This window comes from Meles meles, chromosome 10 (genome assembly GCF_922984935.1).
Source record: "Meles meles chromosome 10, mMelMel3.1 paternal haplotype, whole genome shotgun sequence".
Taxonomy (NCBI): Eukaryota; Metazoa; Chordata; class Mammalia; order Carnivora; family Mustelidae; genus Meles; species Meles meles.
Genome location: NC_060075.1, coordinates 13,058,699 through 13,075,158, shown reverse-complemented (window position 1 = coordinate 13,075,158; position 16,460 = coordinate 13,058,699). Strand labels below are relative to the sequence as shown.

General features: G+C 40.2%; 1 protein-coding gene across 6 annotated transcripts in view; it reads left to right on the top strand.

Moving 5' to 3' along the window:
• AGK (acylglycerol kinase) overlaps positions 1–16,460 on the top strand; it is a 74,567-nt gene that overhangs the window by 22,477 nt on the left and 35,630 nt on the right. For all 6 annotated transcript variants that reach the window (XM_046021377.1, XM_046021381.1, XM_046021379.1 and 3 more), the window contains exons 3-6: positions 2,006–2,045; positions 4,938–5,017; positions 10,226–10,301; positions 15,960–16,052. In XM_046021377.1, coding sequence (XP_045877333.1) covers positions 2,006–2,045; positions 4,938–5,017; positions 10,226–10,301; positions 15,960–16,052 — 289 coding nt within the window. The remainder of the gene's footprint in view (positions 1–2,005; positions 2,046–4,937; positions 5,018–10,225; positions 10,302–15,959; positions 16,053–16,460) is intronic.

Here is a 16,460-nt window from a genome sequence, read left to right as displayed (position 1 = left end):
ACAGAATGCACTTTTGAGGTATGGCTTTATAATTTTAATTGAACATTGTTCTTAGGTTTCAGATGGGCAGTATTTTTTAACTTAAATTCCAGTATAGTTAACACAGCGTTATATTAGCTTCAGGTGTGCCAAATAGTGATTCAACACTTCCGTACATCACCCCCTGCTCGTCACAGCAAGTGCCCTCCTTCATCCCTGTCACCCATTTTACCCCCAACCCGCCTTCCCTCTGGTAACCATGAGTTTGTTCTCTATAATTAAGACTCTGTTTCTTGATTTCTCTCTCTCTTCTTTTCCTTTGGTTGTTTTGTTTCTTAAATTCCACATATGGATGAAATCTTACGGTGTTTGTCTTTGACTGACTTATCTCATTTAGCATTTTACTCTCTGGATCCATCCATGTCCTTGCAAATGGCAAGATTTCATTCTTTTTTATGGCTGAGTAACACACCACATCTTTGTACATTCATTAATTGATGGACACTTGGGCTGCTTCCATAATTTGACTCTTGTAGAAAATGATGCTATAAATATAGGGGTGTACATATTCCTTTGAATTAAGTGTTTTTATGTTCTTTTGTATTCTAAATACCCAACACAGGCATCATTGCTTCTTCCCCTCACATGGTGCTTACTTGTTAAAGCTGACTGCTGTTGATGTCTACGGTTTGTTCTTCAGCCTGGCTCTGGAAGAAAAATTATTGTGTAGCCTTGGACAGCAGCTGTGGCAAAAAGCGAAACGTTGTTTATTCTCTTTTAGTTCAAACTTAACTATCAAAATTAGTTTTGGATAACTGTAAAAATGCAAAATTCAAGGACTTCAATGTTAGAAGGAAGGTCTAGGAAGAGGTTTTTTTCTTCTTTAAAGAAAGAATTTAAGTGAAAGAACCCTTTTCTCTTTTTAGTTCTTTCCTATACATTGTTTATTGGCTGTTTTTAACTGTTGTTAACCAGGTTGAAGTTACCATCTTAGCAATGCCAGCAACATGCATTAGAGTTGACTCTTTCAAGAAGATTCTGGAGCCTGGTGGGCAATCAGCCATTTAAAGTGTTCTTACAGTATAAATGGCATAAACACATTTTAGGAAACTTTATGTTACATAGATGAACATTTTTCTGATAGAATGTTTTCATTTTTACAAGCCAGAGTTTCACCTCATGCCAAAATTTCCCATTTGGGCTGCAATTGAGTGTCTGACAGTGATAGAAAAAATAAGAGATAACATAGTAGCAAAAGTGACTAAACATCAAACTTATTTCTGGCAAATCACCTGAATCATTTCCACCAGATCAGAAAATACAGGATATGTGCAATCATCTTGTATTGCTGTGCTAAGAAATGACTACAGACTTTGTAGTTCACACAGCTCACATCTATTATCTTACATTCTCTGGGTCACAGGTCCAACACAGGTCTTAGAGGGCCAAAGTCAAGGTGTCGACAAGGACCGCCTTCCTTCTGGAGGCTCTAGGGGAGAAGGCTTTTCCAGCTTCTAGAGGGTACACTCATTCCTTGACTGTGGCCTCCTCCCGTGTTGAGCAGCAGCAAGCTTGCACCTTTCTGCCCCTTCTTCCATAGTCACATTTGCTGCTCCTCACAGCCTGGAAAATTTTCTGTGCTTTTAAGGACGCTTGTGATGAGATTAGGCTCCCCTGCATCATCCAGCACCATCTTCCTATCTCCAGATCCTAAACTTAATCACATCTGTAAAATCCCCTTTGCCACCTAAGATAACATATTTTCAGGCTCAGGGGATGAGGATGTACACATCTTGGAGGGAGGGGATCTTTTGCCCCCCATCCTGTGGAAACAACATAGGATTTCATTCAGAGAAAGTTCTTTTCACGTGTGCTCGTTATGTGTCACAGGTTTTGAAGAGACTTTCACTTGGGTGTTTTATAGGGAAGAGTTGGGCATATTTAAAGAAAAAAAAAGCAGTTTTATTTGTTTGGATTGTAACCTGCTTATTAAAGCTAATGCTCGTTCTTTTGTTTGCTTTGATAGTGACAACCTGCTAAGGAGAGCAGCCTGTCAAGAAGCTCAGGTAATACCACTGAATGTGCTAAAATCAAAACCTGCTTTATCTCTGTTGCACAGCAGACTCGGGCTATTCCAGGGGACAAGCGCAGTGCCTTGCCTCGGTGCAGTGTGGATTTTTTTCCTACTGTGGGGGGATGAGTCAGGCAGAGAGCCAGCTCTGAACAGAGCTGGAGGAAGTTAACCATCTGGTATAGAGCAGTTCCAGCGCCCACCCTTTAGACTTGTTTACTTCTGGATTAGTCCTAAGAACACATAGTTGGGCTGGTTGGAGCCCTGGGAGTTTGTTCATGTCTGTGGTTGTCCTTAAAGATCGGGCTGAGCCCTGAATCTTCCCTGATCCAAGTAACCCCCGAGGATTTCTGTTCAGAACACGCGTTACCCCTTAAAGTCAAATGTTCTTTCAAGCCATTGATTCATATTTTTAAAGCTTGTCAGTTTAGCACGGCTGATTCATACCATGTGTGCATTGTTCTCCCAGGCCCATGATACTGCACTGAAATAATCATATATCTGGCGGTATTATAGTTGAATTATAAATCCTTTTGAATTCAAGACCACATTTTTGTTCTTTCCTCCCCTCCAAGTTTGTAGGTTGCGCCGTGCAGGTGAATTTCCATGACTGAGTTGCCTTTTTGTTGTATGTCATTTAAGCTTAGGATATCAGAAATGCCAAAAAGAGACCTGAAGTAAAAAATGACAAAGCTATGATGTATTTATTTAGTGGAAGGAGGTGGGCGGCAGACCTCATGTTTGTTACCGAACTGTTTTCACGGGTGACGATGACAGTAGAAACTATTAATACATTGCTCTTTTTGGTGGTGATCTGACTGTTCTAAATCCGTGTTTGAAGATTTTGATTACTTTTCTGTTATATCTCCTATTGCTCTGCTGTTTTGAAAATGAACGATGCCCACCCTGAGCTGATTTTCCATTAGCAACCGGGAAAGCTTGGGAGAAGAGCCTTTTCTTGGTCTCCCAGAGGAAGAGTGGTTATAGGGTCCTTGCTTTCTTGTGGAAGGAAAATGCCTTCCCCTCTGTGCTGAATGCCTTTTCGTCCTTTCTCAGAGACTCTGCCTCTGGTCACTGCTCACTCTCCCATATTTACCTCTTCCCATGCCGGAGTTCTTTCGGTCCCAGCACCCATGGAGCTCCTTCCATCTGGCAAACAGAAGCAAATTCATCCTCGGAGCTGACTCCATTACTTTTCCTGTTTATAGCTGCCGTTTACAGTCTAAATTCCTGAAAGAATGATTATTTTAATCTCACATAATCTCAACTCCCTGTAGTCTTACATAAGCTCCTTAATGCACCGTAAACCTACACCTGGAGTTTTGCCAGTAGGTAAGAAACCAAGACACAGAATAATCTGGAACTCTAGTATATGTGCTGCCGAAGCGAGCACTAATCTGGAACTCTAGATCTGGAGTCTGGTAGGCCAGAGAAACTGGCTGACTGAAAAATTTTTGCCCACATTCTAGAAAAACTATGGGTAGGAAAAGAACACATTACAATGTTTGGAGATTTGGCAGCAAAATATTAAGGTCGAATTCAGTAAAAGTGAAGACAGGGTAGAAATTATAATGTACCAGAAACTTTGTACTAATGAAACAGTATTTCTTTCTGAAGCTTTCAGAAAAAGTGTATTTTTTTTCTAAAGGAAGAAATAGATCATGGAGAGAACGGCTCCGTGGAGGACTGTCAGGAGGGGTGGTAGTCACTTAATAGGAGAGTCACTTAATAAAAATCTTGGTTAACTCATTCTCCCCCTGTCTTTACTTTGCGCTTCCTTACCTGAATTCTGCCTCCTTGGCCCAGACCTGCTCGCCACCGTCAAAGACTCGACATTCTGACTCTGGTGTTTTCCTCCTAATTTTTGTCGGTGGTCTTCTCCAGGGGGAGTAGCAGTAGTTCATGTTAGTTCCTGTTTTGAGTCTGCACAGCTGGTTCTCTGTGCCTCTGAACTCTGCCTCCTTTATCTGCTCTTCAGAGCTGGCAGAGTAGAAGTTGGGGTTTGGGAGTTTGGTGTAAGTTCTAGGCTTGTAAAATTAACTGTGTGACTTTGACTTAATCTTTTTGAATCTTGGTTTCTCAACTATTAAAAGGAGAACACTTAGCACCTTCTAAGTTTCTGAGCGCTCAGAATAATGTGTAGAATAGCAGCAAATACTGGGTGCCAAGTAAATGTTTCCTTTCCTTGCTAGTTGATGCTCCGGATTATTATTACTATTATTACTATTTATTGTAATTATTTATTTCGAGTTTTTATTTAAAGTCTAGTTAGTTAACATATATGGTAAAATTGGTTTCAGGAGTAGAATGTCATGATTCATCAGTTACCTGCAACGCCCAGTGCTCACTGCAAGTGCATTCCTTCATCCCCTAGTTGCTGCTGTTTAGTTAGCAAGTTATACAAATCGCAAAGAGGAGGTGGCAAACAGACTATTAGGATTATTTTGTACATGTATGAAAATATGAAGATTAATTGGTATCACAGTTCTTTATGAATAAGCCTTAGGAATAAATTGAAGGAGAAAAAGATTATACTCTGAAGGCTGTGGGCAGGTGGGTTAAACTTCCCTTCTGATGTACTATGGCCTTGCTGGTTATCTGTTTATAATAAACTTAGCCACCTCTTAGAAAAGAAAAGTTACTTAGCTCTAGTAGATGAAGCAAGAGTTTTTTTATTACAAAATTTAGCTGATCGTCATTACATACTGGTAGATTTGGTGGTGGTTCATGGTATTTTTATCAGTATGAATCATGAAAGAACATTTTTTTCCCCCAGAGTACGTACCATGTCTCCTGGAAGTAAATTCCTTTGGAATGAAAGAATATATATAATTGCTAATTGAATAAAAGAGTATTTGCTTAAAACTTTCCTTTTTTCCTTTTTTAGGTGTTTGGCAATCAACTCATTCCTCCCAACGCACAAGTGAAGAAGGCGACGGTTTTTCTCAACCCTGCAGCTTGCAGAGGGTAGTTCAGTTTGTGATTTGTCACATGCTCAGTTGTCCTGAGGGGGGAAACGTCACAGAATATCAGGAAGCTAGTTGGACTGTGTGGAGTTGGAAGAAGTAGGTTCCGTATTCGTCTAGCAATGAGATTGATTTGTGATGGAGGAGTAGTGGTTAGTGAGCTGGAACTGTAAAGCTAATTGATGCTTGGCAAACTTGTCTAATTGAAGTTTAATAAAAATCCCAGAATTAGGGGTGCCTGGGGTGGCTCAGGCAGTTGGGCGGCCAGCTCTTGGTTTCGGCTCAGGTTGTGATCTCAGGGTCCTGGGATTGAGCCCTGTTGCTCTCCGCTAAATAAATTAAAAAAAAAAAAAATCCCAGAATTAATACTCTCAAGTAAGTCTTACCTGCTTGGGGACAGCTCCTGCTGTTGTTGTGGTGTAAATGATTGGGCCTTCTCTGTTCCACGATGTTCCATAATGGCCAAAACATTGTGGGCTTGTGAAGTCAGAAACATTCTTTCCAAAAGGAGTGAACCTTGAGCTAGTCTTGGAGGTCAGCAGAGGAAGAACATTCGATCTTCCTGACTGAGGAAATAGCTCTTGGGGTGTGTGTGTGTATGTGTGTGTGTGTGTGTGTGTGTGTGTGTGGGTGTGGGTGGGTGTGGGTGTGGGTGTGTGTGGGTGTGTGTGGGTGTGTGGGTGTGTGTGTGTGTGTGGGTGTGTGTGTGTGTGTGTGTGTGTGTGTATAGAGACCAGAGTAACTAGTTATGTCCCTTGCTGTGTTGCAGGCCAGTCTACAGCCTGGTCTAGCTGGCCTGGAAGAGTTGTATGAGGGAATTGTGGGAATTCAGGTGTGAAGAACAGTTGGGACTTTGGTTGATAATCATGTATTTCTGTTCATTTATTATAAGAAAGTGGAGGCTGTGTGTGTGTAACTGGGCTAAGGGCCCATGGAAATTCTGTGTATTCTGTTCATTTTGGCTTTGAACTTAAAACTGCCCTAAAAAATAAAGTCTATAAATTTTAAAGTACCACAGGCAAACAAAAATGTGTTTCAGTGTTTGTTGCAGTTCTCCTTCAGTTGGAAAGGTGAATAAAAAAGACCTTGAAGGCTTTTAGAAGAAATCATTTAAAACTTAAAAAGTATTTTTTAAAAATAGAATGAAAAGGTTGTCTGAGGTGGGGAGGGGAGTGATATCTTTTATGATCCCTAGCAACCAGAACCTTTTCTTGTCTTTTTTAAGGACTGGAAAATTAATAACTGTGTATTAGGTTGGATTCTTGGGTGCCTGGGTGGCTCAGCCTGTTTAGTGTCTACTTTGAGCTCAGGTCATGATTTCAGGGTCCTGGGATCAAGCCCCATGTTGGGCTCCCTGCTCAGTGGGGAGCCTGCCTTTCTGCCCCTGTCGCTCCTTCTGCTTGTGCTCTTTTTCTCTCAGTCAAATAAAATCTTTAAAAAATATATGTATTAGGTTGGATTCTATAAGACCTTCGTCAAATGACCTCAAGATATTAAGAACAACACAACAAAAAGACTAGTTGGGACCAGCTTATAACTGGTGGTCTTGTGTAAGACGCAGGGATCCTGAAAGAAGTTTCTCCAGTAATTTGAGATAGTGAATGTGGCTTTACAGATAATAAGGAGAAATCGTGTCTTTTTTTTCTTTTTTGATAGAGTGAGAGCACGAGCAGGGAGGGGGAGAGGGAGGGAAAGAGAATCCTAAGCAGGCACCACACCCAGTATGGAGCCTGGCACCAGGCTTGATCTCACTATGACCTGAGCTGAAATCAAGAGTTGGAAGTGACCTGAGCTGAAATCAAGAGTTCGAAATGACCTGAGCTGAAATCAAGAGTTGGAAATACCCGAAGCTTAACTGACTGAGCCACCCTAGTACACCACACCTTACTTTAAATTCTGCAGTTTAAGATATTTACCTACAGATTGTCGGAACTGGCTCTGTGATTCTGCCCAATTGACTAGCTTTGTTAGAGCCATCTTCCCCCCACCCTGTAAACACCAATCTTAATGCCTATTGATCATTCTTGTTTAAGAAGCAATACCAACAAATGAACAGGTTCTAACCCAACACCATCAAAATATCCAAGGTAAGTAAACAGTGGTGGCCTGTGGCAGCAGCTACCAGAGAACGGTGGGCTCCAGGGTTTGAAGGACTGGCCTTGGATAGTAGTCTTCTGCTCTGTGATATTATGGGAACTACTTAACTTAAATCCTCAGTGTCCATAATCTGTAAAATGGGAAAAGTGATGGCTCCTACCTTAAAAAATTACTGTATAGAATAGGTGCCTTTGCGATTAAGTGAGATAATGCCTACGGTGTGTTTAGCATTTCCATTTCAAGGTGAGCACTGGAGGAAAGGAATATAAGCTACTGTGATTATTATGGACATGTCAACTAGGTTCAGAACATTCTCTGCTTTGCTTCCCCACCCTTCCCGAAAGTGCTTGTGCCTCTCCCTCTGCCTACTTTAATGTAACTGTTCTAGGTCCTATTCCTTTAGAGACCTAGTTCGTTAGCAACCAGCTAATTCTGATAAAGAAAAATTTATATGCCAGTTTGTTTAAGCTGTACTCTGTTACTTTAAGTTCCTACTTACAAAGGATAATAACACTAAAAAACAATTTTTTAGAGCAGTTTTAGGTTCTGTTTATATTTTTACATGTAAATGTATTGGCATTTTAAAAGGTGGATTACTGTTTAAAAGTACATTTTTATCTTTAAAGGTGAGGCCGGGAAAAGTCTGCTAAAGTTACTGTCCCCTTTAGCAAGGTGAATCCCTCTGTGCTTCTGGGTATGAGCCACTCTGAAGCTCTCCAGCATCTTTTTTTTTTTTTTCCCTAAAGCTTTCACTATTTAATTGCACTATTTTTGTCATCTTGGCTCTACTCTGAAACATAATATATAATTCATCATGTAGCTATTTCATTATGTAGTACTGGTTTAAAACTAGGCGCCTTAAGAAATAAGATAACTGTGTGTTTAGCATTAATAAATAATACATTAAGAAGTAATTATTTTTCTGTGTGTACGTGAACCTAGAAATTGCAGTACGTATATAAAGCTTTTATTTCGCTCGGGTACTAGCTCACCTTTAATTATATAATAAATAATGCATTTCTTATTGGTAACACTTGCTTTTCAGTCTTTTATATGGAACAGTCGAATTTTAGAGGTTTCCCAAAGCGTGGGATCACATGAAGATGTGAATAAAAGCCCAAATGTCCAAATCCTTATTTCTTTAACTTGGAGGAGCTTACAGATGTATTGTAAATGATTAATATAGCCGATCGAGACTTGTCCAGAGTTTTGCTTCTCAGAACGGATCTACCTCCAACTGATCTTTTCTTATCAATCCAGTAATGGAAACAACCCTGGAAGGAGAAACGTTTGTACTATCATTAGCTCAGCTCTTTCTTGTCGGGTTAAGCCCCACCTGTGGTGAGCTGGAAAGGGGGAATTTTCATTTAGCCTTTTCTGTTCATTCTAGTAAGAATTCAGGTCAGGAGAAAGGGCAGGGGATATTTGTGTAATTTCCTTACAACATGCTCAGGTAGGCCCTTGGTTTGAGGTACTGTTTTTGAACGGTCCGTGTGAAAATGTGTCCAGTTTGTGCAGTTTCTCCATTTCTATTTTAATTCCTAAGAAGAAATGTTGCGTGTTTCTGTCTGCCGTTTGGTGGTTGTTTCTTTTTAAAGAATGTTGAATTTGCTTTGTGTGTGACTATACCTGCTCCTCATTAGCTACCTTAGTATGTCTTTCTGTTAAACTTGCATCACTGGTTTTAAAAATCTTTGAAAGAGGACTGAGTAAATGTGGATGTGAAAGTTGCATGTTCGCTGTGGTTTCGAATGTTCTCTTTTTTTGTTTTGTTTTGTTTTCTGATGTGATAGTTGAAAATATTTGGGTGAAAAACAGGTCCACTGATTGGTATGTTCAACTTCGAGACCGTGCCATTGGGGACTTCTTGCAACTTTTGTATCCCCTGGTGCCTGGGCCATATTTCTGACTCCTGACCTGATTTGGACAAGAGTCACTGTCAGAACTAGGTGTACAGTGCTTCTAACACACACACACGCTCGCTCTCTCTCTCTCTCTCTCTCTCTCTCTCTCTTTCTCTCTGTCTCTTCAAAGTGCTTTTTAACTGTTTCTGTTCTCACAAGACTTCACAATCCTGTCCTTTCCTTTCCCGCAGAATTTACATGTCTGCATTGGGGCAGGTTCATTTATTCATGCATTAGTGTATTAATTCATCAGACACTTATTAAGTATCTTCTCAGTGTGCCAGACATAATTCTAGAGGCTGGGGGACTCAAGGATTATAAGATTTGGTGTCTGTTTTTGCAAGGCTTCCAGTCTCATCCCAAAGACTGTCCTGCAAATCACTGATTGTCATACCATGTGGAAATTCCTAGCAAAGATGTGTACAGAGTGATGGGGCCACAGAGAGAAGGATGTGACTTTGCCTGCGAGCTTCAGACAAGCTGCTGATTTAGACTTTCAAACTTTACCTTTCATAGCAGAATTTCTGCCTTCATGGAAAAGAATTTTGCTCCTTCTCCAGGGCTTTCATGACAGGTTTAAAACTCAAGAAATGGAGATACCTCTAGTATATGAAATCGTTAAAAATGTGTTTCTCCCTCAAAGGTTGTATCCACTGAGTTAGAATGAATCCGTATTCTGTGGGGTTCAATATATTCCCTCGGGCCACATGAAAAATGTTAAATACACCCTCCTCCCTCTACCACTGGAATATAAATAAGTTCTCTGAGGACTTATTACATGCTACTTTAGTTGCAGGTGTTTCTGTCTGCTTTGTCTTATTGTATCCCTAGCTCCCACCCCCGTGGCTAGCATGTAGTAGGTGCTCGATAAACACTTGCTGAATGACTCAAGCGTTGTGTCCTGATTGGGGCCATATGTACTGTCACGTTCTTCTCTAGAGGAGCTAGACTGAACCGCAAGCATCCCAGATGGGTGAGAGCTGATTGTATTAGAAGGTAAACTCCTGGAGGCCCCAGAATGGTAGCGTCTCCATTTCTCCCCGTAGAACCCAATGACTCATTGTTCGCCTTCCTGTGTTTGCAGGAGTGAAGGAAACCTGTGTTTCTCAGGCTGTTTCTTGTTCAACTCTAGTGAAGATGGTTGGGCTTTCTCTTCTTCCTCTTGAGAGCTTGTGTCCAAATTTTTGTGTTTTTTCCTTTGTCTACAGCAAAGCAAGGACTCTATTTGAAAAAAATGCTGCCCCAATTTTACACTTATCTGGCATGGATGTGACTGTTGTTAAGGTAAGAATACTCCACAGTGTTGATTTTATCTGAGCTACCACTCCTTATAACTTATTCTCTTCTCTTGACTTTATAGCAGAAATCACATAACGTAAGGAGCTGGGAACAGAGAAATCAACGTTGTGTCTTTGTTCTGATCGTTAATAAAAGCGGTTTTTTTTTTTTTTTTTTCCAAAGCATTGTCAGGTTTTCATTTTCAGAAGAAGATTAGATGGAGGCGTGAACTTGATTCCTTTCATCTGAAAGCTAGGGTGTGGAATTATTGTCTCTTGGAAGATGAAAGTAGTTTTGGCTATAGGAATTCTTTTCCTGAAAATAAAAAAAAATTCCACTTTGAGTAGTTAATTTAATTTCTTGGTAGCGCCATAGACAAGTAAACATTTTCTCTCTGGGGAGGAATTTTCAATGGTAAAGCTCTAGAATTTGCAGTATTTAGCTAAGAAAAAAAGGGGACAAAAATAAGTTAGAAGGAAATGTACTAGATAGAAGACACTCCAAGACTCCACTTTATGGACTTTTAAGTGATGAGTGTGGTGTATACTCAGGTGTGTGCATGTGGTGAAAATCACTCTTGTCATGTTTCTAAGTCTGTGGTTTATTTTTAATATTACTCTTTCATGAAATCAGAGATGAAAAGATAATTTAGTCCAGTTACCATGAAACTTTGATCTCCTTTGTCCAACTGGTCTGTGATGTGGTCTTCCAGTTGTCTGTCTCCAGGGATGGGGGAAAGGGGAAGAGAACTAATATTGATGTGAGTGCTTGTAATATACGTTACAGACTCCACGTGTGAGCGATCCCAAGATGGTTATGTAAGAGTTTTTCCTTGAATGTTCCTTTACATGAACTCAGATTGAACCATCTGAACCTGGAGCTGTCTTTGAGGGAAACTGTTTTGTATATTAAATGTCTTCAATGGTTCTAGAAGTAGTCAGGTTCTATTCTGAATTAATTTTCATAAGGCAACATTTTCAAGGAATTCGTTGCTTCCATCTAGGTTTCAAATATTGGTATCGAGTTCATAATTTCCTCTTTTTAACTTGCAAGTTTTGTTACATTTGTAGTATCTCGTTTTAATTCTTCATATTGTTTATTTGTGCCTCTCTTTTTTTCTCTCTGTAGCCTCTATAGAGATATATACCTCTATAGACCTCTGTAGAGAGGTATGTCTATTAATCCTTGCCAAGAATCATTTTTTGGCTTGTTGATCCTCTCATTTATGTTTGTTTCATGAATTTCTAGTCTGTTTTTACTGTTTCCTTCATTCTACTTAATTTGGATTTTTTTCTGCTGTTCTGACATTTTAACTGGGATGCTTTTTTAATTCTTCACCCTTTTCCTATTTATCGAAAGCTATAAATTTCCCTCTACTGCCTCAGCTTCATCTTCTAAGTGTTGATGTATAATATTTTCATTATCATTCATTTTAAAAATATTTTCTAAGTCCCATCATGATTTTTGTTTGACCTATGATTTATTTAGACCCGTTTTTAAATTTCCTGATACAAAGTTTTTCTAGTTATCTCTTTGTTAATGATTTCTTATTTAATTGCATTATGGTCAACAAATGTAGTCTCTACGATTCCTGCCTGTGAAATTTTCTTGAGTCTTGTTTTAATGGCCTAGCATGTGTTTTGTTTTCATTATTGGGTACCATGTTCTTTACATGTCCAGTAAGTCAAGTCTGTCCATTGTGTGGTTCTAGTCTTCTGTGTCCTTAGTGATCTTTTCTTCTGCTTTAACTATATTGAGAGGGGGCTTTTAGAAATCTCCCACTGTTACTGGGGATTTTTCTGTTTCTCTCTGTAGTTCATTTTTGCCTTTTATATTTTGAGATGATGTTAGTAGATGCTCTCAGGTTTTACATGGCTTTATTTTTCTCGAGTTTTGACCCTGTTCTAGACGGGTTCTCTTTAGCCTCGGCCACAGTCTATCTTACCTAGTGTTCTTAGTGACTCTACTAGCTTAGTTTGGCTGAGTTTTGCCTGGTGTAATATTTTTATCCCTTTACTCTCAGCCGTTTAATATCTTTATATTTTAGATGCATTATTGGTAAGGCATGAAAACAGGGTATTTAAAAGATCCAGTCGTTTTTTTGGTCTTTTTATTGGGTCCCTGAATCCATTAATATTTATTGTCATTATTGGCTGTATTGATTTCTATACGAGTTATCTACAGCTACATAACTGCCTTGACAGCTCCTTCTCTGCTTCAGATTCTGTTGGTCTGCAGTCTGTTGGGAGCTGCCCTGGTGCTGGTCACACCTGGGCTCCTCAGTGGCACGGCTGAGGAGGGCTGGCCTGCCTCACGCGTCTGTAGGTCAAGGCTGCTGGTGTCTGGCTCATGGGGGTCCCCAGCAGGCGTCTTCACTTGATGGCTGGGTTCTCTGAAGTGAATTACAGACATCATGTCCTTTTACCCCTCAATGCTTCAGTGTGCACTTAAAAAAAAAAAGGCTACTTTTCTATGTAACTTCAGTATCATTATCATACCCAGCAGAAGTAACAGTTTTATAATGTCATGTTATGCTACCTATTGTCTTCATTCACTTTTTTTTATTCAATATCATAAGGCTACTTTTTAAAAAATCCTTCCTTTGTTGCTGCATTTGGAATTTTCTTCTTCTTCTTCTTTTTTTTTTTTTTAGATTTATTTATTTATTTATTTGACAGAGAGAGACCACAGGTAGGCAGAGAGGTAGGGAGAGGGAGAGAGTAGGAAGCAGGCTCCCTGCCAAGCAGAGAGCCCGATGCGGGACTTGATCCCAGGACCCCGAGATCATGACCTGAGCCAAAGGCAGAGGCTTAAGCCACCGAGCACCCAGGTGCCCTGGAATTTTCTTACACCAGAGCCTCAAATAGGTTGTCTCTATAATCTTTTTAAATTATGACCTATTAGATCTGTCAAAGTATTTTTGAATTTTGGTTCTTTCATTAGTGTACTTGTATTTATTAATTTTTTTTTTTTTGCTAGTATTTATTGACTGCCTGCTGTGAGCTAAGTCCTGTTCTAGGTATTGGGGATACAGTCTGAACAGAATAAACTTTTCATGTCTGTCCCCAAAGAGCTTCTCTTCAAAGCGGGAAAGGGAGAGATGCAGATAAAAGAAACAGCTACATAAACATGGTTTGTCAGATGGTGATGAGTGCCATGAAGAAAGGTCAAGCCGAGTAAGGGGACCAGGAGTAATGGGAGTTTGTTTAGTTCAGAAGGTCGGGAGAGACCGGTTTGAGGAGATGGCTGTTCAGCAAAGACCTGAGGCGAATGAGTGAGCCCTGCAGAGGAGGAGGGGAAAGGATCTGGGCCGAGGATGCTGCATGTCTGGGACTCTGAAGCGGGAGTGTACTAGGCATGTTTGAGGAATAGTAAGGAGGCCAGTGTCTGTTTTTTAAAATAGTGTCATTTACATACACACCTTTCACCTCTGTTGTTGATAGCACTGTATAGAAAGGCTTGGGGCCCCTGGGTGGCTCAGTCCATTAAGCATCTGACGCTTGATGTCAGCTCAACTCTTGCTTTCAGAGTTGTGGGTTCAAGCCTGGAGTTGGGTTCCACTGTGGAATCTACCTGCAATTTGATGTCACTGCCCTGAGCTTCTCACTTGCAGCGCAGACCTTCAGTTGGTAACTAACTAATCTACTTGTATTCTAACACATTATTTCCACATTTCTCCATTTTGTCCCCATGGATGTCATCAAATAGTTTACCAGATGCCTTGCTGAAGAGCAGATACGATATCCATCTGGTTTCCTGTATCTACTGATCTAGTAATGTCAAAGAAGTTGAGGACAGTCTGAAATGCCTTGTTCTTAGCAAACCCATACCAAACCCATCACTTTTTTCGGGGTACTCACAAACCATCCTTTTAATCTGATTGACATGTATTCTTAAAAAAAATTACTATTTGCAAATGTGTAACTATAAAGCCAGGCTTTTCACTTCTAGAATAAAAGTGAGATGATTCCTTGTAAAATTCATGGTGTGTGTTTAGGGACTTCCTTTTTCCTCTGCGTTAACTGTGCTCAGGTGCTTTAGCCCATCTGAAATTCAGATCTTCAGTTTTTGTCTATTGTGTCTCATAGAGTGTCAGTAGGAGAGGATGTTTCCTATGTTAGTGTTAGCTGCATTATGTGTTCTAGAATCTAATGTTTGGTTATAGAGGCAGTGGCTTAGATTCATTGAAGGTGGTATTGTTGTGCCCAAGTTTTCGCGTCTGAGAGACCACCAAGGAGCCAAGCACCGAAGCAATCACACGAGGGTTTATTTTACAAGCTTAAGCTTGGGCCCAAGTATACCCGACACAGCGGAGTAGGGACTTGGACCCCGAACCGGATTACAGTCAGAGTTTTTAAAGGCAGAGTGGGGGTGGACTTGGCAGTAGATAATTGGGCCATGACTGCTGGCTCAGCAGTAAGTGAGGACAAAGGGGATGTACTATCAGGGTAAAAAAGACTGTCAGGATATTGGAGGCCTGGTTATTATTAAATCACGGCCGTTTCTCCCTCTGATGGGGCACTAACATGACGACAATTAGGAGTCTCCTGGTGGAATGTCACATTCCTGCTATCAAGGGTTCTTGTTAGTGAGATTTAGGTTTAGAAGAAATGTAACTTTATTTAGGGCTTGAGGAACTGAGTTATGTGTGCCTCTGGAAATTGGGCCATTGATAATGTAACTTCTTTGTTGTAAATCTCAAGGACATTTGTAAACCAAGGGAGACTCCTGCCTTGCAGGATTATGATCTCTGCAAGTTAACTATTTGTTTTTCTTTTAGGGCAGTCAGGGATGCCTGAGGAATGTCACACATCCTGCCGAGGGGAGGGGAGCGGGTGGAGAGGGGGTGCAAGGTGCCAGCTTTTGCTTTGCCAAGATGGCTGTACTTATGCTAAAGCTAAACCTGAGGTGGGATGGCCTTCATTTTCTTGGCCTCCACAGTATATGTATCTGAGAGGAAATACTCTGAATAAAAACAGTGAGGTTTAGGTACTATTTTGCCACTACTCTGAATCACACCTGTACTTTATGTATAATCATAGCAAAACCCAACCTTTTGCTGAAGTACAGTACTGGTCCTGAACGGTTTCCTTCTCGTTGCTTTATATACTTCTGCACAGCAATACTATGGGGATGCTGTTACTACCCCAACCCCAACCCACATAATTTCAGTGGTGAGGAAGGTAAGGTCCTTAGAGTTTAAGGCCACTCAGCTGAAAAGTAGCAGAGTTAGAGTTTAATCTGGGTCTCTTGGGCTCCCAAATCTGTGCTCTTTTCATTACATCTGTGTCTCTCTATTTGCGTATACACTTGACTTCCTGCTTTCAGATGAAAGGTGCCAGGTAAATGGTGTAATAGAATCTGCACTGGCCTGGAAATGAGTCCTTTGACTAGGTAGCTGTATAAGCGGACACAGATCACTGGGTTTGGGTTTTACTTTTAAAGGAAGGTTAAAGATGGTTTCTCAGGCCCCTTCTAGTTCTAAACAATACAGAACTGTGTATATGATTACTTTGATAGCTACTGAGTTTTTGTGTCTGTCAGTTATGCAGAATTTGAGGAAAGCTCTGTGTCAGACTCTAAAGAAAACGTCCCATATTTTTAAATCTTTGATTTTATGGCCCTAGGCTGGTAAATTTACCAAACACTTCTTCTGTATTTCAGACAGATTATGAGGGCCAAGCCAAGAAACTCCTGGAACTGATGGAAAACACAGATGTGATCATCGTTGCGGGAGGAGATGGGACATTGCAGGAGGTATGGCTGTTTTTCTGTTCGAAATCATTTTGAAGGTGAGGAAAATGGAAATTAGATCTTAGAGCACTGGCATAAAGTGGTTATAATTTAAGGAAATTCTTTGTAATTTATTTTTTTAGGATTCTTACTCTCTGAAACAGGTGCAGTGTTACATTTCTGTCATGTACTTTTATTCTCTTGTTTTGTATAAACCTTATACCCAACATATAGGAGGATTTTTGTTTTATCAAATTTAAGTTGGATAAAATTGAATAAATAAGGAAAAGAAATGATGATGGGTGTGATAAGCTTTTTATATTTTGGGGACTGATGGAGTAGCCCTGTATGTTAGGGAGTTAGGGAATCAGTTTTAATCATGGGGGATGGTTCTTATAAAATAAACTTAGATCCTTCTTTTGAAAAAATGCT